Source organism: Loa loa (genome assembly GCF_000183805.2).
Source record: "Loa loa unplaced genomic scaffold supercont3.20, whole genome shotgun sequence".
Lineage (NCBI taxonomy): Eukaryota > Metazoa > Nematoda > Chromadorea > Rhabditida > Onchocercidae > Loa > Loa loa.
The window spans coordinates 263776-280602 of record NW_018108200.1 but is presented as its reverse complement, the minus strand read 5'-3'; the positions used below and the strand labels follow the sequence as shown (position 1 = coordinate 280602).

The window sequence follows — 16827 nt, the reverse complement described above, 5'->3', positions numbered from 1 at the left end:
ATATATATATATATATATATATATATATATATATATATATATATATATATATATATATATATATATACATATAGTATGAATACCAGTTCAGCCTCTGTGATAAGAAAATTGTGGAAGTCCTTCAACAATGGTCCACTGCGTAGTGTGGCACGTGACATCGGGGTCTGGAAAGCATATGGATACCAGGGAAGCTGCTTTGGTATAAATGAATCACTATCTTTCCATTGTTTCATGGGCTCGAGATAACGAGTGTTCATTAATTCGATCAGAGACTGTGCTTTGCTATAATTCGTTTGGATAACTGCCATCTGATTTAAAAAAAGAGTGGAATATATTCAAAACATCCAACAGTTTCGGATATGAATGCATGCATAGAAAAAATCCTATGATACTATCTAAAAATCCCGATCATTAAAACAAAATTTCAATGCATTTCTATCTGAGATAAGAAATTAACTGATGACTCAGGTCAGAAGTCAAAAACTGCAGCGTAAACTATGTCAACTTGTTATATATTAACTTTTTTCAACAGAAAAAGAACAAAAGCTATCATCAAAATACTATTATAAAAATGACTCGTCACGGAAAGATACCCCGCAGACTTCAAGTAATCTCTAGGACTAAAATCTTTATCAACAAGTGAACTGAATAAGGAACAATTCTTGAGTCTGCAGGTTACCAGTCAGAGGGTATACATTTTTAATTTTTATTGTGCATACTTGTTGCCTCGTCTATATTTATGTCACTAAACATTTTTCTGCACTAACAAAAATTAAGAACTCCAGCATACTACAGTTTGATATGTTGACTTACATGTTTATATAGTATACTTGTCTTGTTCTAAATGAGTTTCAACGAACTCTTGTTGATGTGCTATTCGATAGTAATATATATTCGAAAGCACTAAAAATCTACAAAAGAAAAAAAATACTTGCTACTCCCTTGGAAGCGGAACGACGTTGGTAAATCGTTTTTTAAAGCCGCTATGAATGCATCCCATTCATCATCTTTCACAATTCCCTGACTTTTGTAATATAGAACAAAGTTCTCATTTGTTTTATCAAATTCGGCTAATACATAGTTCTGAGTTTCACCCTGCAAAATTCAACGTTTACTTCATGTGAAACGGAAGAATATAATACTTTATTCAAAAAATTGAAGTTTGTCTTTACAAAACTGATCCACAACAATCCCAGATTATTTGCGGCATTGCAAAGCGTAATGACCGTCGTTCCATCAAGTAATCGTCCATTGCCATCATACGAAAACAGATGACAGTGTTACGTTTAATTAGGATAAAAGAAACTGCAGTTATCGAGGGACCAAAAGTTCAACCTTTTTCTTTACAGCATCAATATTTCTCTTCCGATTTCGAATACCACGTTTACCCATTCCGAAACACAAATTTCACTTCCTAAATATTCTTTTTTTTTCAAAAAACCTCGAATTATTCCTCAATCCGAGAGTGACCTCAGTTCTCCACACAAGTTCAGTTCATCTATGTGTTCCTCGCTATTTTTTTCTAACCTCGCCACACGTCACTGCATTGAAAAATTGACTTCTTTTTTGCGCATAAGATTATATGTTCATGAGAGTACTTATTTTTCTCGAATTCTACTAATTTTGGAATGTCTTCCTGTCAAATATCGCCGTTCAAGGTAAGATATTCGAATATCTTACTAAGAACAAGAAGAGAGGGAATGAAACAATTCAAGTTGTTAATGGGCTACTTCAGAACTGAGAAACAAAAAACCCGTCCATTCGATCAACTGCGCTTGTCTAATTATTTAATCGAAGTTTCCATTATATACAAGGCAATAGTGCGATTAGATAGTCACAGCTATGTTAATATTTTTTCGATGAAATGAAAAAAGTTGAAACCAGAGACAAATCTCAACATGATATACCATTTCCAGCCAAAATGTATGCATGATTTACTTGTACCCTGTAAGCAAAACAATGTTACCAAGGAGAACCCTTCGAAATATCGAGGGAAATACCTTTTATGAATTTGAAGTACATCAATGATGGTCATACAAAATGCTGGATTTGGAAATACGATCCGATTTATTCGCAAGAAAAATACAAAAGATTTTCCGAAAAATCCGGGTCAGTGAAATAATAATCAGAAGATAACTGTAAGGTAGTCTGGTATAAAGGATTATTGTGTTTACAATACGAATTTCTCAATTCTCATGAACGTTCAAGGAGAATTCTGAAGAGAATATTTGAAACATAATTTTTTTAGTGCAATATACAAATTCACAAAAACCCCGAGAAATCAATTATCCCTAAGAAATTTTAAATTTGGATACAAAACATGAAAAATAGAAACAAGTCAATGAATTATTAATGGCAGGAAGCGATATTACTACAAATCAACTGCAGTGAAGACCACCTTTAAATAGTTTTAATATGCACTGAACTCCTGGAATTAAAAACTGCTTCTAAAACACTGCCCTTAAGTAAAAAACAATACACTTTTGGAACATACTATAACTGTCTCAACATGCATAAGAGATAGTTAAGTTGAATAGGGGTTAGCTAGTAGATCTTTGCTTCGTCAAAACTATTTATATTATATACTGAAATGGCTCAAAATATCTTCCAATAATTATGATTTACTGCTCATCGTGTTGTACTACCTCCATTACAAATAATGAAATTATCCCAAAGTCTAAGCTGCTTTTGAACAGTGAATCCCATAATCACTACCGACAGATACATTAAACGCAATACTACTCCACTATAAATACCAAGAAATGAATAAATGTTCGCGCATTACATACAACTGACAATTACTCGAACAACATTGTAGCAAAAAAATAAGCATCATTATGGAGAGAAACACATCTTTCACATAATTGACTCAACGAAAATTTACAACGATAAAAAACTAAAATTTGTATTTTCAACTTCAAACAATTCATTCCATAATCCTTTCTCGAACGACTCGATATTAGTAGTGATTAACCGAAATACTGCCTTGATGGACGTTAACCCAATTATTGGGCTGTGCCTCTGTTTTACTGATTGCTTATCCAGCAAGTCGGCATTTTAGTGCTCCAGGCCTCACATAATCATATGTTTGTGCTTTTCATTAATACTGACTTACATCACCGAAATTATAATTTTCCGTATTTGCATCTTGCGACAGAAAGAGTGATTCCATTTGGCTAACCAATAATTGATCCTGAAAAAATAAATGCTTCCAAGTCAAAAAATGGATAGAATAATAGAATATGATTATATCAAAATATCAAATCTTTTAGTTTAGTTAAAGATTATGAAATCATAAATCTGCCGACTTTTTTCAAAATACGACACATTATAATGGAATTCAGAATCAATTTCCAGTATCTATGAAATCGCGTTAGCACAACCACAAAAAAATCAATTAATTTCTGAATTCATTCTAAAATTGGACGAATGCCATTCTAGAGAAAGACTACTCTTTGTTCATATCATTTCTTATCGAAAATATCTTTGGTAAAAATCACTATTACCAGCTCATTAATTCAAGTACTGCCATAAAATGTCACCTGGCTGGACGAAATACCTCCTTGAGAAGCACCATGCTGTGTTTGCGACTGCGTCCAATCCGATGTATCCTGGGATATACCTGAAAATTTTCCACTGAAGCACACTGTGTCCTTTGAAGGAAACTAAACCTAACTAAGATCTGGGTTATCTAAAAATGACCTCTAAACATGATCTGTAAACAAAATTGCGACTTGCCCGACATTTCGCCGATTTGTTGCATATAAATGGGATCTTGAGACTGTTGTGAACTAAACATATTCAGTGTTTCCAAATGTTTACGATTCCGTGCCGTACTACCGGTAGCAGAATTCAAATCGCCATAACGTGGATTAGGTGGAGGTCGATAATAATGAGGCGGCGGTTGAACAAACATCTGTATGGGTACCGGAATGTTGATCCCATTTTGAGGTCGTAACTGATCATGAGTAATGGCTGCGAATGGATCTTGTATCGTCCGCAAATCTCGACTACGAGTACCAAATGCACTGCCCTGTATATCTTTTGCCAAAACTGCTCCACGTGGAATGAAACGATTCATCTGCAAAAATTAATCGTCTCTGACTGGATTTATAAAATTGGAGAAAAACGACTTGCATACCAGTTCATGGTAGTTTATATATGTATATTAAATCATGCAGTTTACAGTTTTAGTCAAAAAATCACTTTTAATTTACTGCATACTTTCCAGAAGTAATGGCTCATATTCACGATACTAAAGCATCCATATTTCGCTTCAAGTATCGAATTTCTTAAAACTTTAATTAAATGGGATGAACAATTTACATTCATAACGTGCGGAACACGACGCGGTTTGGAAAGTGTAATTGGTGACGGTTTCAAATTATTCAATGGGCCTTCAACGAGGCAACCCTTTTCCTTGAACACAGATAGTAAATAATTCCACAGTGGATGTCTCGATAGTACTTTTGCGTTGCCAACTATGATAAGGCCAAATTTAGCGCGTGTAAGTGCAACATTCAAACGTCTAGAATCATTCAGGAAACCAATGCCTTGATGATCATTAGATCGAACACATGTCACTATTATGATATCCTTTTCACGGCCCTGAAAATTTCACTTCGGCCTTTCAGAAACTCTAACACAACGATCACGAAGTTGTGCAAACATTAAAAACAAATGCAGCACACCTACTATTACATCATACAATCTTTGATGTGCTGCTGCACCTTGAAAGCACCCCATGCATACTGCAATAAAAAGAACGGAACTACCCAGCAGTTATCAGTTATCTTGCTACCTCAATTCTATTACTTTTTAATACCTTGTAGTTGTCTTAGTATTACATCATACAACCTTAAATTTTTGAAACCTGGAAAAAACTGACAATTTAAAGAGCTTGATCAGGGAATGGATTATGCAGAACAGTTCCATGGGCAGCATTTAGTATCAGACCATTAACGTTACCGTGTGTAAAAAACGCATCGAACGTCCGATCACCTTTAGTGGCAGAGTACGAGAAGTCTCTGTTGAATAACCTACCTGTTGGTAAGACTACAGCAGCTTTGTATAATCTAGAACATCTACTGGTAAAGATTAGAAAACTGAATAAAGCTTAATACCTAGGGATGTGCCATTATTCATATCAATGATAACTTACTGATGTTAAAAAGGAATACCTGGAAAGCATCCACATTAGCAACCTCCATTTCGAGATACAACTTACTATGCAAAGCACCCTGTGTTTGCATGAATTGTACAATGTACGATCTTTGTCCTTCATAGGGAGTGATTATACCAATTTGTTCCGGTTTTATTCCAGCTTTGAGAAAACGAGTGGCTAGTTTCTCAACGTTCGCTGCTTCAGTTCTGGAAAAAAAGTGGTGAAAGGTTGTTTTTGTAACTGAAACAATAAAAACATATAAACTTTCTGGAAAGCATCCGTTCCCACCGTAGCCAAAAAATATCAGTTCATATACAGCGCCAAAAGTTACCTATTTAGAAATGAAGTGCCTGAAGAGCTAAGCTCCTCTTGGCCATAGCAACTCCAAAACATCATCGGTTTATCTGGTACCGGCCACTGCCAATCAATCCCAATCAATTGTCGCTCTCCTAAAAAAACATGTATAATCAGTTGTCGCTCCTCTGAAGTAAACAACAAATACGACGACACCTGAGATGAAATAAATCACTATAAGTTAAAACACTTTTCTTTTCCCTTTTATTCCCCATCTAAAGATTACATGCATTTAGATTATGATTACGTGAGTTGTCTTTGCAAATAAATGAATGCTTACCTTCAGTAACACCATTTTGCAAGCTTCCTTCGTAGAAAACATTGCTCGGAAACGACGAGAGCGCGGGATGCATACGATACTGTACTTGTAGGCGAATCGGACGATTTCCAAGCAAAACAAGCCGTTCAAAAAGTGATTGTGACAAACCAGCTTTGGCTGCCTTGAAAAAAAAAAAAAACCAAAATTAAATAAAAACTAACACCAACATCGAGAATAATATCGAAATTTCTGAACACATAAGATATTTACCTTCTTACACATAATCACAGGACCCAATTGACAGTGGTCCCCAACAAGTACCAGTTGACGTACACCGCAAACAACAGCTACCATTACCTCAGGTTCCGTAGCTTGTGTCGACTCATCAATCAAAACACATCTTAACTCACATTATATAACAAATCAGCAACATATTTTGACATATTTCTGTCCACACTTAAATAGTATACTACAGTTCCTGCAAGCATTGTACCAGAGAACACTCACTTAATTCTCATATGTGAGAGACGGCTATCTGCAGCCGAGACACACGTACAACAAATAACGTCAGCAGCAGCCAACAGTTGGCATTCCTTCGCTATACGCAAGGCACGAAAGCGACGCTCATCTGCATCCGCCAATTCTCCGATTTCTTCCTGCAGATGAAAGAAGAGTTAACTAATCCTCTTCAAAAACTGATAGATATTTTATCATTAACAATCACAGATGCATTGAACTAACTGTACTGTCCGACACTTCCCACACAATAAACTACCCTCTCTTACCAAAAAGAATAACTGATTAAAGTTTAGTGAATCAACAGACATTGTAAATAAATCCAATAAACTCTCACTTGCATTCATATCAGCAATGACCTTCAAACTGTCAAAACCATATCCTCGAATTAAAAAGGTTATACACTCAAGTAGTAAACACGATACCAAATTAACTTCTATTTAATGCATCCAAAATGTAATGATTTGTGAGTTATCTATGGAAATTCTAACAATCGACCTTCAACTGCTGTAACTTATGCAATTCAGCTGCACCGTGCAAAGCTTTCAGCTGATTGTGCAATGCGAGAAAGGCAACTGGACTATCAAGCGTTTCACGGCTTTTTGCACACAGCCGCACGACCTGCAATAATAGAAAAAAAAGAAAGATAAATTCTGCTAACGTTCGATATAAGGGATCCTGAAATTAAAACTGGCTATCTCCAGCAATGAAAAACAATGAAAAACTGAAATGAATGAACTGTATGAACTAAAAACTGCTAAATTCACCTAAATATATGAGTAGAAGAATCACCTTTAATCCTGTACGATGTATTTTTTCAGCTAGCTGATCAACTGCAATATTGGACGGCGCACATACAAGTACTTGACCATTAGTTTGCTTTACAAGATGATATACGATGGTAGCTGAAGTCACAGTTTTACCGGTTCCAGGTGGTCCCTATAAATAACCCAAACTGCTACTCTAAATGGAGATCTGTTCTCACAGTGCCAAATCTTCGGTATCAAGGAAGGAAAGAAAATCTTCGGAAAATCAATGTGAATTATATTGAAAACCTGAATAAGTGACAGGGGTCGTTGTAAAACAGTTTTGACTGCGTGCACCTGACTGTGATTCAACTCTGGTAAACCTGGTACGCTAAACCTTTTCGGCAATGACACTTTAAAAATAATATCATCAATATCGTGACCCATTAACTTGTGATAGATAAACTGTGAAACACAATCTTCATCTTGACCCAATAAAGACAGCGCAGCCTGCATTCTGAAATTCGCGTTCTCCATAAAATGCATGTATTAAAAACACAAGTCAGCAGAAACTAAATCGACAACAGTAGGATCAATAAATGTAAAACATATGAGACATGACCCAGTTCACGACAAGGTCACTGAAATTGCCTTGAGACGAACTCTCATCATAAAAGCATCAACGAGTATCACAAAAGTAAAATAACATGCTGAAAGAGTACCTGTCGAATGATGTCGAGTTCCACACAAATTCACATGTAAAATTCGTTCGTGTGTCAGTGGGTACATTCTCGGCCTTCAAACGCATTTCGATCCCAACCTCATCGTTATGGTCTGAAAGAACTGATGAATAACTTAGTTCATATATCTCATAGATCTTAAACAATCCGAGAAAATATTATAGTATCCGATTGGGACTTTAACATTGTACGTGGAAAAACAGGGAAGTTTAATGACTGATATATTAAAAATTTTCCATTACGATGATGTACGTCTATACTGGGTTAAAACTTCTACTTCAAAAAGTAGTTTTTTCTACTTCAAAATAACTAGTTGAAAAGTCGAAAATTCGTGATAATTTAACTAAAAGTTGGTTTAGTGTCTTGAAAAAGAAAAAAACTGGTTAAGAATTAAATGAATTTCACACATACTGTCGGGGATTTTGATAACACACCCAATCGAACTCCATTCACCACCTGCAGTTTGAGAGTGCTTTAAACGCAACTCATCTCCCAACATCAGCTTCATACCTGCAGAGTTTAGGAACGATGCTATAAGTTATAGGCTTGCCAAAACGAAGAAATACAGCAAAACAGACATCTAAATAATCTATCAAATCAATGGATTTCGCTGCAAATTAAATACTTTTGCTATACCGAACAGATTTTAATAAAAAGATCTTCCATCCTCAGTCAAATTCATAAAGTTTTCACTAACTTCCTTCCGAAAATTTTGGCAACTGGAAAAAAGCTTGCGGTTTCCGGTTGAGACCAACATCCCAACGAACGTGACCGACACTTTGTGTCTGTGATTCTTTTTCCCGTCGGTCATAGTCCGCCTCAGCTTTTACCAACGGCTCAAATACACGCTTATACTGATATGCATCTTCGTATTTCAGCTGCACACGTTCTGGTTCCTCATCCATTCCCGGCCTTTCCAGATCTTCAAACACAGCTTTGGGATCTTCCTAAAAAAATTGCAAATAATATTTGAAAATCTTTAAGCTTTTTTCCTAAATAATGTGGATATACTGAAGAGAAGAGCAAGAAACGGACCTTCCAAAGTTCTTCAAGTCGATTGATTTGGACAGCACTTATCTGACGAGCTCTCAGTTGTTCCTGCTCAGATGGTATCTTTACAAGCCAAGATAGCAACTGTCGATCGCTGATTAAGGGTTTCCACTCATCCACCTAAACTGACAGAGACGTCAAAAAAGTACTTATTTTCCTTTTTTTCCAAAGAGTTCAATTTTAGTATTTATAATACGACGGACTAAACTTTAAACTTTAAGCAGGAGTTTGCAGGCATTTTCGCTAAATGAAGAAATCATCTGCAACAAAAATATTAATTAAACAACCATATCATCAATGAGAACCACAAACTGCAACCTGCCAGGAGTGATCCTTTAAAACAGCTTGATTTGCACAAGGTGAGCGGCAAAGCACCACGACAACCGTGTCTGCTTTTGCAGGAATATAGCCCAGCATAAAAATGTTTCTGGAATCAAACCACATAAAAGTGTCTAATGCATGCGTCAAATCTTTTAATTGTAAGAAATTGAACGATTTCAAAAAACTTCGCATTCCTTTTATGGTCGGAGTTTTATTTAAACAGAACACTATAATCCCCGATTACCCTTCCAGTGATGACATGATTTCACATGTACCACTTTGTCGTTTAATACCGCTTGCTACAAGCATCCCACATGCATCGGGCCTTTTTGCCTCAAACTCCTGGTAACATGTTTTGAAATATCTAGCTGTAACCAGGTTACTTAAGAGCACTAAATGAAATGAAAACAAACTTCGAACCACACTGGTAACACTCCAGTACTGTTTCACCAAGTGCACCCTCTTTGTGCAAGGAAACTTCTTTGTGCTGCGAACGCACCAAATGTATAACTATATGACCGGCAGAAGTACTTCCACGTCCATTACAAAACCACTTCTGACAAATTATGCACATTGCCACTGTAGCCGGATCATGTATCCCGCAATATCTGAAATTAAATTTTCCAAACTTTTGGTTTTTTGGTGAATCTCGACATCGTCGGTATTCGGAAGAAAATCCCCAGGAACCCATCCAATTTCTTCCTAGCCAAATAACAGACTTGTATTATCAAAAATACCTGCATGCATGTGCTGGTAGTTGTCCTGGGACGGGAACTTCTTCCTCATCTACGAATACTAATTCCTGTGATTGATCAGCACCAACTTCAGGGAGAGTGCCAGTCCAACCCTGTGAAGGAAGTGTAAATTGCTGGTCAAATTCAAACTGTGAATCCTGAAATTTGAAAGGTTTGAAGTGGAAATTCATTTTCAAAAGAAAATTTTATAAATATAAAAGCTCGAGTTCTCTTAATCGTAACCTGGGTAGCTCCGTGAAGTAAGGAAGAATCGCCATCCGGTGTATCCACAAAATTCAGTGACAAAGATGGAGTGCCATATTCATCTTCCAAAGCATCCACCATTTTGCACAAAACTATTTAGAATAGAATCTGAAATACTGAAAGCGCTACTTCACTTTACTCGATGTATTTGGTATGCACGACAGGCAAGCGTTGACAAAAACTTAACATTACATGTTAATGATGGAAGGAAGAAGTTGGATATATGAGTGACCTATGTACATCCCAGGTGACCTTTTTGCAAAGAACAGACGAGGAATGTGCCCGCTTACAAAAATTCAAAAAAAAACGGTAAACAACGAGCCTCGCCCTGCCCACACTTCCCATCAACCCCACCCTATTTTACTTGTTGCAAAATGCATTGCACGCATACTCTCTGTACTACTCCAACACCACATTCTATCACCAACCTTCCTAACTTCTCGTCACTCTTCATCTGCATACTCTTCTATCATCCAAGAATTAGCATCATATCTTCCATGCTATTTCGCAAAGACCAATTATTTGCGCTCCTTCAAAAGTATCTCCCGCCAATCACATCACCCGCTCTTTCCTCTCCAGTAAACTACAATGACTAGGTTACAGTGAAAACTATAGGATTAGCCATGCATATAATATTTTGGTTTTAGGTTTGCTGCTGATTTTTGCCCTTTCCCAAGGGAGAGGGGAAATAGAAATCAGGACAGGTGAAAGAGTGTGTCTGATCTTTCATTAACACTGAGAGCTCTTTGATGTGAGGTTGTTTTGGTCTTTCGATAAAATGGATTAGTTTAGCTTTTAATGGCATCATTCTGCAAATTGCTTTCCTTTTTTTTTTTCAAAAAAAATTTAGTATTTAACTTTTCCGATTGGAAATAATTGTATGAATGAATCATCTAGGCGACCGCAATTAGTACTTACAAAACACGGTAGAAACAACCAGATTCCTCCTATTCCATCGAATTATGAATGAATAAGTGCAGCATATCTGTTTGTATTTGTTCGGCCATTTCAAAATACAATTCAAAACTTTGAAGGGCTGGTTGAATTGTTGAAGAATACACAAACAACTTTCCACTGAAGCACACTGAACTAACTGAAGTCAATCTTGAAATGAGATAATGGTATGCAAATTTCATATATGTTAAATCCGTGGTTTCAAATTTTTCAACTGATCTTGAAGTGGTAGCTATTAAAAAGATATAGCTGTGAAACATATGAATCAGAAATTTCTTTTGATTGGTCTTTCTTTTTTGATTTCTGATGTTGCATACGTCAGATTATACATATACAGACTATATGTATATATTTTGCATGTCGTATACGTAGCTCGTAGCCCAAGTACTCAATTAACCGAATTGGTTTGAGCTACCATCTATTTCCGTCGATCTAAAATAACAGTAAAAGGCAACTGATTATAGTAACTCCATATTGATCCTTCCCAATTGGTATGACTTTTTTCCGAATGGTTATGCTTCATCAAGGAATTCTACTGTCATTAAGTCGTTCAGAATAAAAAATGCTTCAGAAATTTCATTTTGTGGGTGGTTTGGACTGTCCGGATTGGATCCTTGCTGAGACGGCATCTTTATCGAAACTTGTGAGTGTTTAATTTCCATTTTTTCCCAATAATTTTATCATTAGAGAATGTTGTAAAGGAACAAGAGAAGTTTAAAAACAAGAGAAGGACCGGAAGGAGTCACTAATTATCTAATTGTTTGAATCTCTCTTTGGAGCACATATGGTCATTTATCCTTCTAATGAAAGTAGGCCCAAGATGTTTTGAGAATACCGTTAACAAGGGCTTTTTCTTTATCATAGTTTTCCTTTATCTGTTTAGTCACATACTGTATGATAACCTCTTCAGCCTGTATTAAAATTCAAAAATTGGTGTTCGAGCTGTGTGGAGTGTCTGATCAATGGTAGGACTGAATGGAATGATGAACATCTAACAATCCTCAATGCTGATAAAACTTTTGGTAAGTGTTGCTAAACTTTCTCATGGGTAAAAAACTTTCAATATGATATATACTTCTGTGCTTAGGTAAGGGGCTAAGGGGAGAGTAGTGTAGAAGAAAAAGGATTTTAATGTATGCATTGTTTCACCTGTAATGTTTTGTGCTACTTTTAAGTCTGTTTCTTTGTAGATTTCTGAATTAATAGTGGGGTAGGACTGGCTCCGTCTTTTAAAGAGAGTGTTTATTTCTACTAAGAATTGTTTCTAAATTTGGTAGACTGCTGATCATATTACCACATAAGTTTTAGGAAAGAGATTCTGATAATTTTCTGCACTTATATGTTGTCGTCGTATTACCGTGGGATAAACATTTTCAATTTCTTTCTTTTTTTTTGCTAAACCTGTATCATTTTCTTTAGATGATGAATCAGTGAAAGGGATGTTGGCAGCACTTATATTCATATTGGAAAAAACCACGAAAAATGCATGTCCAGCTCGAGATCTTGAACTTGAAATGCAACAGCTAGGTCTTCCTGCAGGTACACGGTCTTATTCGTTTTCCTTAATTCCAATTTTCGCAGTATTGTTGGTTTACAACATTTTAATCAAATTAACACTTCTTTCAACTTACCTTTCTGTTTTCTTCATCCCCCCTATTTGATATATCCAATGTAATTCCATTTATTTCATTTCAGATATCATAAACTGGTGCTCATGATTCATTTGTTTTTAACTCTGTTTTTCAGAACACTGCAAGCAGTTGACAAAGGTTTATGCGATGAATTTGGAAAAATTAAAAAGTGCTTTATTGCTCAATTTTCCTCGTGGTTGGTTGTATTTAAATTCTTATAGGAATTTGATGTGGATTAGTTTTTTGAGAAACAGCATACAATAGAATGAGTCTTATAGTTCTGCTATTTTGTCATTTTGTGCTCTTGAAATCTTAAACATATAGAAGTATGAAGAGTTATCCAATCCACAGTAAAATTAGTAATTAAAGAAATTTGGTGGATATAAACACAGTGATGTGAAATAGCTTGTCTGAAATGAAAAAAGTGATTCAAATTTTGTAGTTTTTTTATTAATTCAGCACCATCTCTTGCGATTTCTTCAGTGGATGCCAAGGAAGGAGGAAATGGAAAGGTAATTTTTTTTCCTTCTCTAGTTCTCTATTCTGAGATTTTTGTTACGTGGAAGAGGAATTTATTATAAAAAGGAATCTTTTTAGTTAATCTTATTATTTCTATTCTCCTCTGATTAATTTTTTTTAAAGCCTAATTTCAAATTTTATTTTTTATTCTAATATATAATGACGTTAATTCGGATGTTGGGAATACTGTAAGCCAATTGAAGCTCATCAGTTCTGCTTATTGGAGTTTCAGGTATATATAATGAATATACGTTCAAGTAACCAGGAAGATATATCAATAGCGTTGAACGATGCGAAACTGAACTACTTGGTGCAAGGTAATTTGGAAATATTTTTCTTGAAAATTGTGGTTAATCCTTTCACCGATAACTGGCTTGTTTTCAAAAACAAATCTTGACGATATGGAAAACACAGACTTCAATATAAAATTAAAAACAGTAAGATTTTGGTTGTCGCAAAACATGTCCATTCATTCATGAAGCGAAGATTGCAAATATCTTATATTTTTTCGGAATGCTTTTATTTCTTGTTCTACTAAAAAATTCTTTGGATGGATGTGACTTTTAATATGCTTCCAGTTTTTCAAATTTTCAAGATTATTTTTTGACATTTTTTTTTATCATCATAACAGCTGCTACCTCCACACTCAATTCTGATAGTGTTGTGTCAATATATGTCATCAGGAGTTTCGCGAAGATTCCTGTTCAAACTGTCTCACTTATGTCATTAATTTATTAGGCTACTGAATCACCTAACTTTAGGTAGCTAACTCTGACACTGTTTTCTTGGCTTCGTGACGCGCGAGTACATACAAATTGATGTTGTTTCAGAATTATCGAGAGCAATGGATATTATTCGACCGTTCGTTCGAAATACCGCAAGTGGTACTCATTGATCTTTAGAACTTTTATTTACTAATATGGAATTGCTTAAGAATTGTTATAGTTACGCATGTCTGTACCAGATTGCTAATATATTATTGCAATTATCATCCTTGCAGTATTATGTAACAGTGTTTAAGTAAGAGGCGAACTTGTCCACATCTCCGGTTTTTCCGTTATCATTTTTTAAAATTTTATGCAATTAGCATCAGCAACTTTCAGCTAAATCCATTTTTTTTTCTACTTTCCTAATTTTTGTTGGATTTTATAAGTCTAAATTTATCTTTCTATAAATTTTTCCAGTTGTTTATTATAAATGTTTACATTCGCAGCTCTCTGTTGTTCACTAAAATTTCTTCTAGCATAATTGAGCAATTAGCAGAAGTTGTGGGTGATGAGGCTAACAGTGGTTGCTAATTATAGACACATCGTTATTTCATGCACTATTTTAAGCACTAATTCTATAAAATGCTAATTAGCATAGGAATAAATATCGTAATTTTATGTGATCATTGATCTTGTTGGCCAAACTGTTCAGTATGTCATATCTGTTTATAATGGTGTTGCAAAACTTCACAAGCAGTTTAATTCCTTTGAAATTAATTGGTATCAGATGTTATCATACACTATGTTACGGTACGAGACGTGGTGGAGATATTAGAATTACTGAAATGCTTGGATTTCACTTTCGCTTGGAAGTTGCTCAGAATTCATTGCTCATAGTAGAGTCTGTGGACACAACCTGTAATAACAGTAATGCATTAAGAAAAAAAAAAAACATTCAATGATGAGACAAAGAAATACGATGCTACAATTATGTGCCTTTAATGACCAGATTAAAGCAGTAGCAGAGAGATGGATTGTGCAACAATCTCCTGTAGAGATCCTCATATGAAGTAAGTCCTTTCCTTTTCTACTCCATCACTGATGATAATTTTTAATTCGAATAACGATAACTGCTGTAGGAAATGTGACAGGAATCCAGACTTTTTTTTTTACCTTCACTGTAACAGCGCAAGCTAAATTACTTTCTCGGTAAGACTCTGCAATTCGATCGATAAGTTGTCATCCACACATAATGCAGATAACCAAATCATCAGTTACAGTGTTCTCATATCTGTTAAGTTTGAGACGATATAGCTGAAAGTGATCAACACCATTATCATGTCATGTCATGTTTATTACGTCACCAACAATGAGCTGATTGCTACCGTTAACTGGATAAATTACTGGTGACATAATATCTGGATAATTCTGTGCGAATTATACTTATTTAACTGTTCAGTATAAATCACATCGATTTATTGTTAAACTTTACCTTTTGTAATCAAAGAAGTTCCGGGAAATTTTAGTGCTTTTTAGCATCTTTTGAAATATAAAAGGTATTTTATTCATAACAGATAGAAATATGCAACTTTTTATAATTCGATGAATTACAATTTTAATGTTTGTTTTTAATTTTTTAAATTCGATACTTTCCAACAAATTTTGATAAAAATGTAGTATGAAAAGAAGTGAATTAAATTTTGGTGGATTTTCGGTTCTTCAGAAAGTCTTAGTTTAGGAAAACTTATACGGCAGCAAAACTTTCAATCTAACTTTTTATTCAGTCACATTATGCTATTATTCTATTCAGTTATTTATTATTTTAATGAATATCTGAACAGAATAATGAACAATTATTCATTATTCATTATTATTCTATTCAGTGATAATTACCTCTTATTTATCTATTAACTCTTCCATTCAATATAATTCTAATTTTGAGCCAAGTAAACTTAAATCATTGCATCTTTTGGTAGCACAAAAATGCTAATTGGAAAATATTAGTCCAGTAAAAGCAAACAATGGCTTGTATCCGATTTAAATTCCTATTTTGTTTATTACTTTTTTTTGCCATCAAATAGATTAATTTTCTCCAAGTTTTGAAGATACTGACGGATATGTCATCCAAGTTCCAGCGACAAGTAGCTTTTTTTTTAAGAGTGATAATTGCTTTTGATAGATCGTTTCCCGAGACAGCTGTTGGTGTGAAAAATTCATTGATTCATTGATACAATGAACAAAGAGGAAATACTAATTGGATTGACTGCTGTTTTTTTTTCCTCATTATTGCATTACCTTCCAGGAAGAGTAAAGCGCAAGTATGTGTCCACTCAGCAGGGGGTTACCTTTTCTCGCACAATAATCAATGGATATTCATCTTGTTGAGAAAATGGATAAACAACCAAAATCGGTATCATTCGTTCGATTCATCGGGAATTTTGCTGCTTACTTTTGAATTACAAAAAAAAAAATCATTTTTGACGGAGGAAGGAAGAAAACGAATAACATACATATGAGTTTTTTTTAAAATAAAAAATCAGAGGAGAGAGATTGGGAAGAAGGATGAAGCCAATTAATCACTTAACGCAAGAGGGGTGCATTGAAGTGGAAAATAACAGGGTAGGAACATTGGTTTGGATCGGATCGGGGTCTTGGAACAGTAAGGAATGCAAAAAAAGTGAGAGGAATATCCTCACCAGGTGCTACTACTTTCCTCTCAAATTGGGCACAATAAATCCTTTGGTACCACATCATACTATATGCAATTGCACTCCCACACTATCATTTTGTTTTCTCATTACGGTAATCCTCTTCTCAGTAGCAGTGAACAATAAACAAGTATTGTTTACTTTGCAAATAAAGATCAGT

The 16827-nt window shown here is 35.0% G+C and overlaps 3 protein-coding genes across 3 annotated transcripts in view; 1 reads left to right on the top strand and 2 right to left on the bottom strand.

Moving 5' to 3' along the window:
• LOAG_16801 (tRNA (cytosine-5-)-methyltransferase NSUN2) overlaps positions 1-1392 on the bottom strand; it is a gene marked incomplete at its 5' end in the record, with an annotated part of 6546 nt that extends 5154 nt beyond the window's left edge. The window contains 3 exons of the mRNA XM_020449460.1: positions 84-282; positions 932-1095; positions 1336-1392. Of these exons, the coding sequence (XP_020307012.1) occupies positions 84-282; positions 932-1095; positions 1336-1392 (420 nt within the window). The remainder of the gene's footprint in view (positions 1-83; positions 283-931; positions 1096-1335) is intronic.
• A 1234-nt stretch (positions 1393-2626) lies between these two features.
• Positions 2627-10270, bottom strand: LOAG_03249 (nonsense mRNA reducing factor 1 NORF1). Its single transcript, XM_020446267.1, has 20 exons — positions 10128-10270; positions 9888-10042; positions 9564-9758; positions 9148-9256; positions 8815-8949; positions 8477-8726; positions 8191-8289; positions 7762-7873; positions 7349-7556; positions 7086-7232; positions 6792-6914; positions 6285-6433; positions 6048-6177; positions 5799-5958; positions 5496-5613; positions 5181-5370; positions 4327-4608; positions 3739-4081; positions 3543-3622; positions 2627-3193 (listed from the first exon to the last, which is right to left on the bottom strand). The coding sequence occupies exons 1-20, from the start codon at positions 10227-10229 to the stop codon at positions 3101-3103; spliced, it is 3180 nt and encodes a 1059-aa protein (XP_020303371.1). The 5' UTR covers positions 10230-10270; the 3' UTR covers positions 2627-3100.
• A 906-nt stretch (positions 10271-11176) lies between these two features.
• Positions 11177-14373, top strand: LOAG_03248 (hypothetical protein). Its single transcript, XM_020446266.1, has 8 exons — positions 11177-11269; positions 11674-11745; positions 12013-12124; positions 12522-12641; positions 12849-12929; positions 13193-13245; positions 13485-13569; positions 14083-14373. The coding sequence occupies exons 1-8, from the start codon at positions 11267-11269 to the stop codon at positions 14145-14147; spliced, it is 591 nt and encodes a 196-aa protein (XP_020303370.1). The 5' UTR covers positions 11177-11266; the 3' UTR covers positions 14148-14373.
• The last annotated feature ends 2454 nt before the right edge of the window (positions 14374-16827 follow it).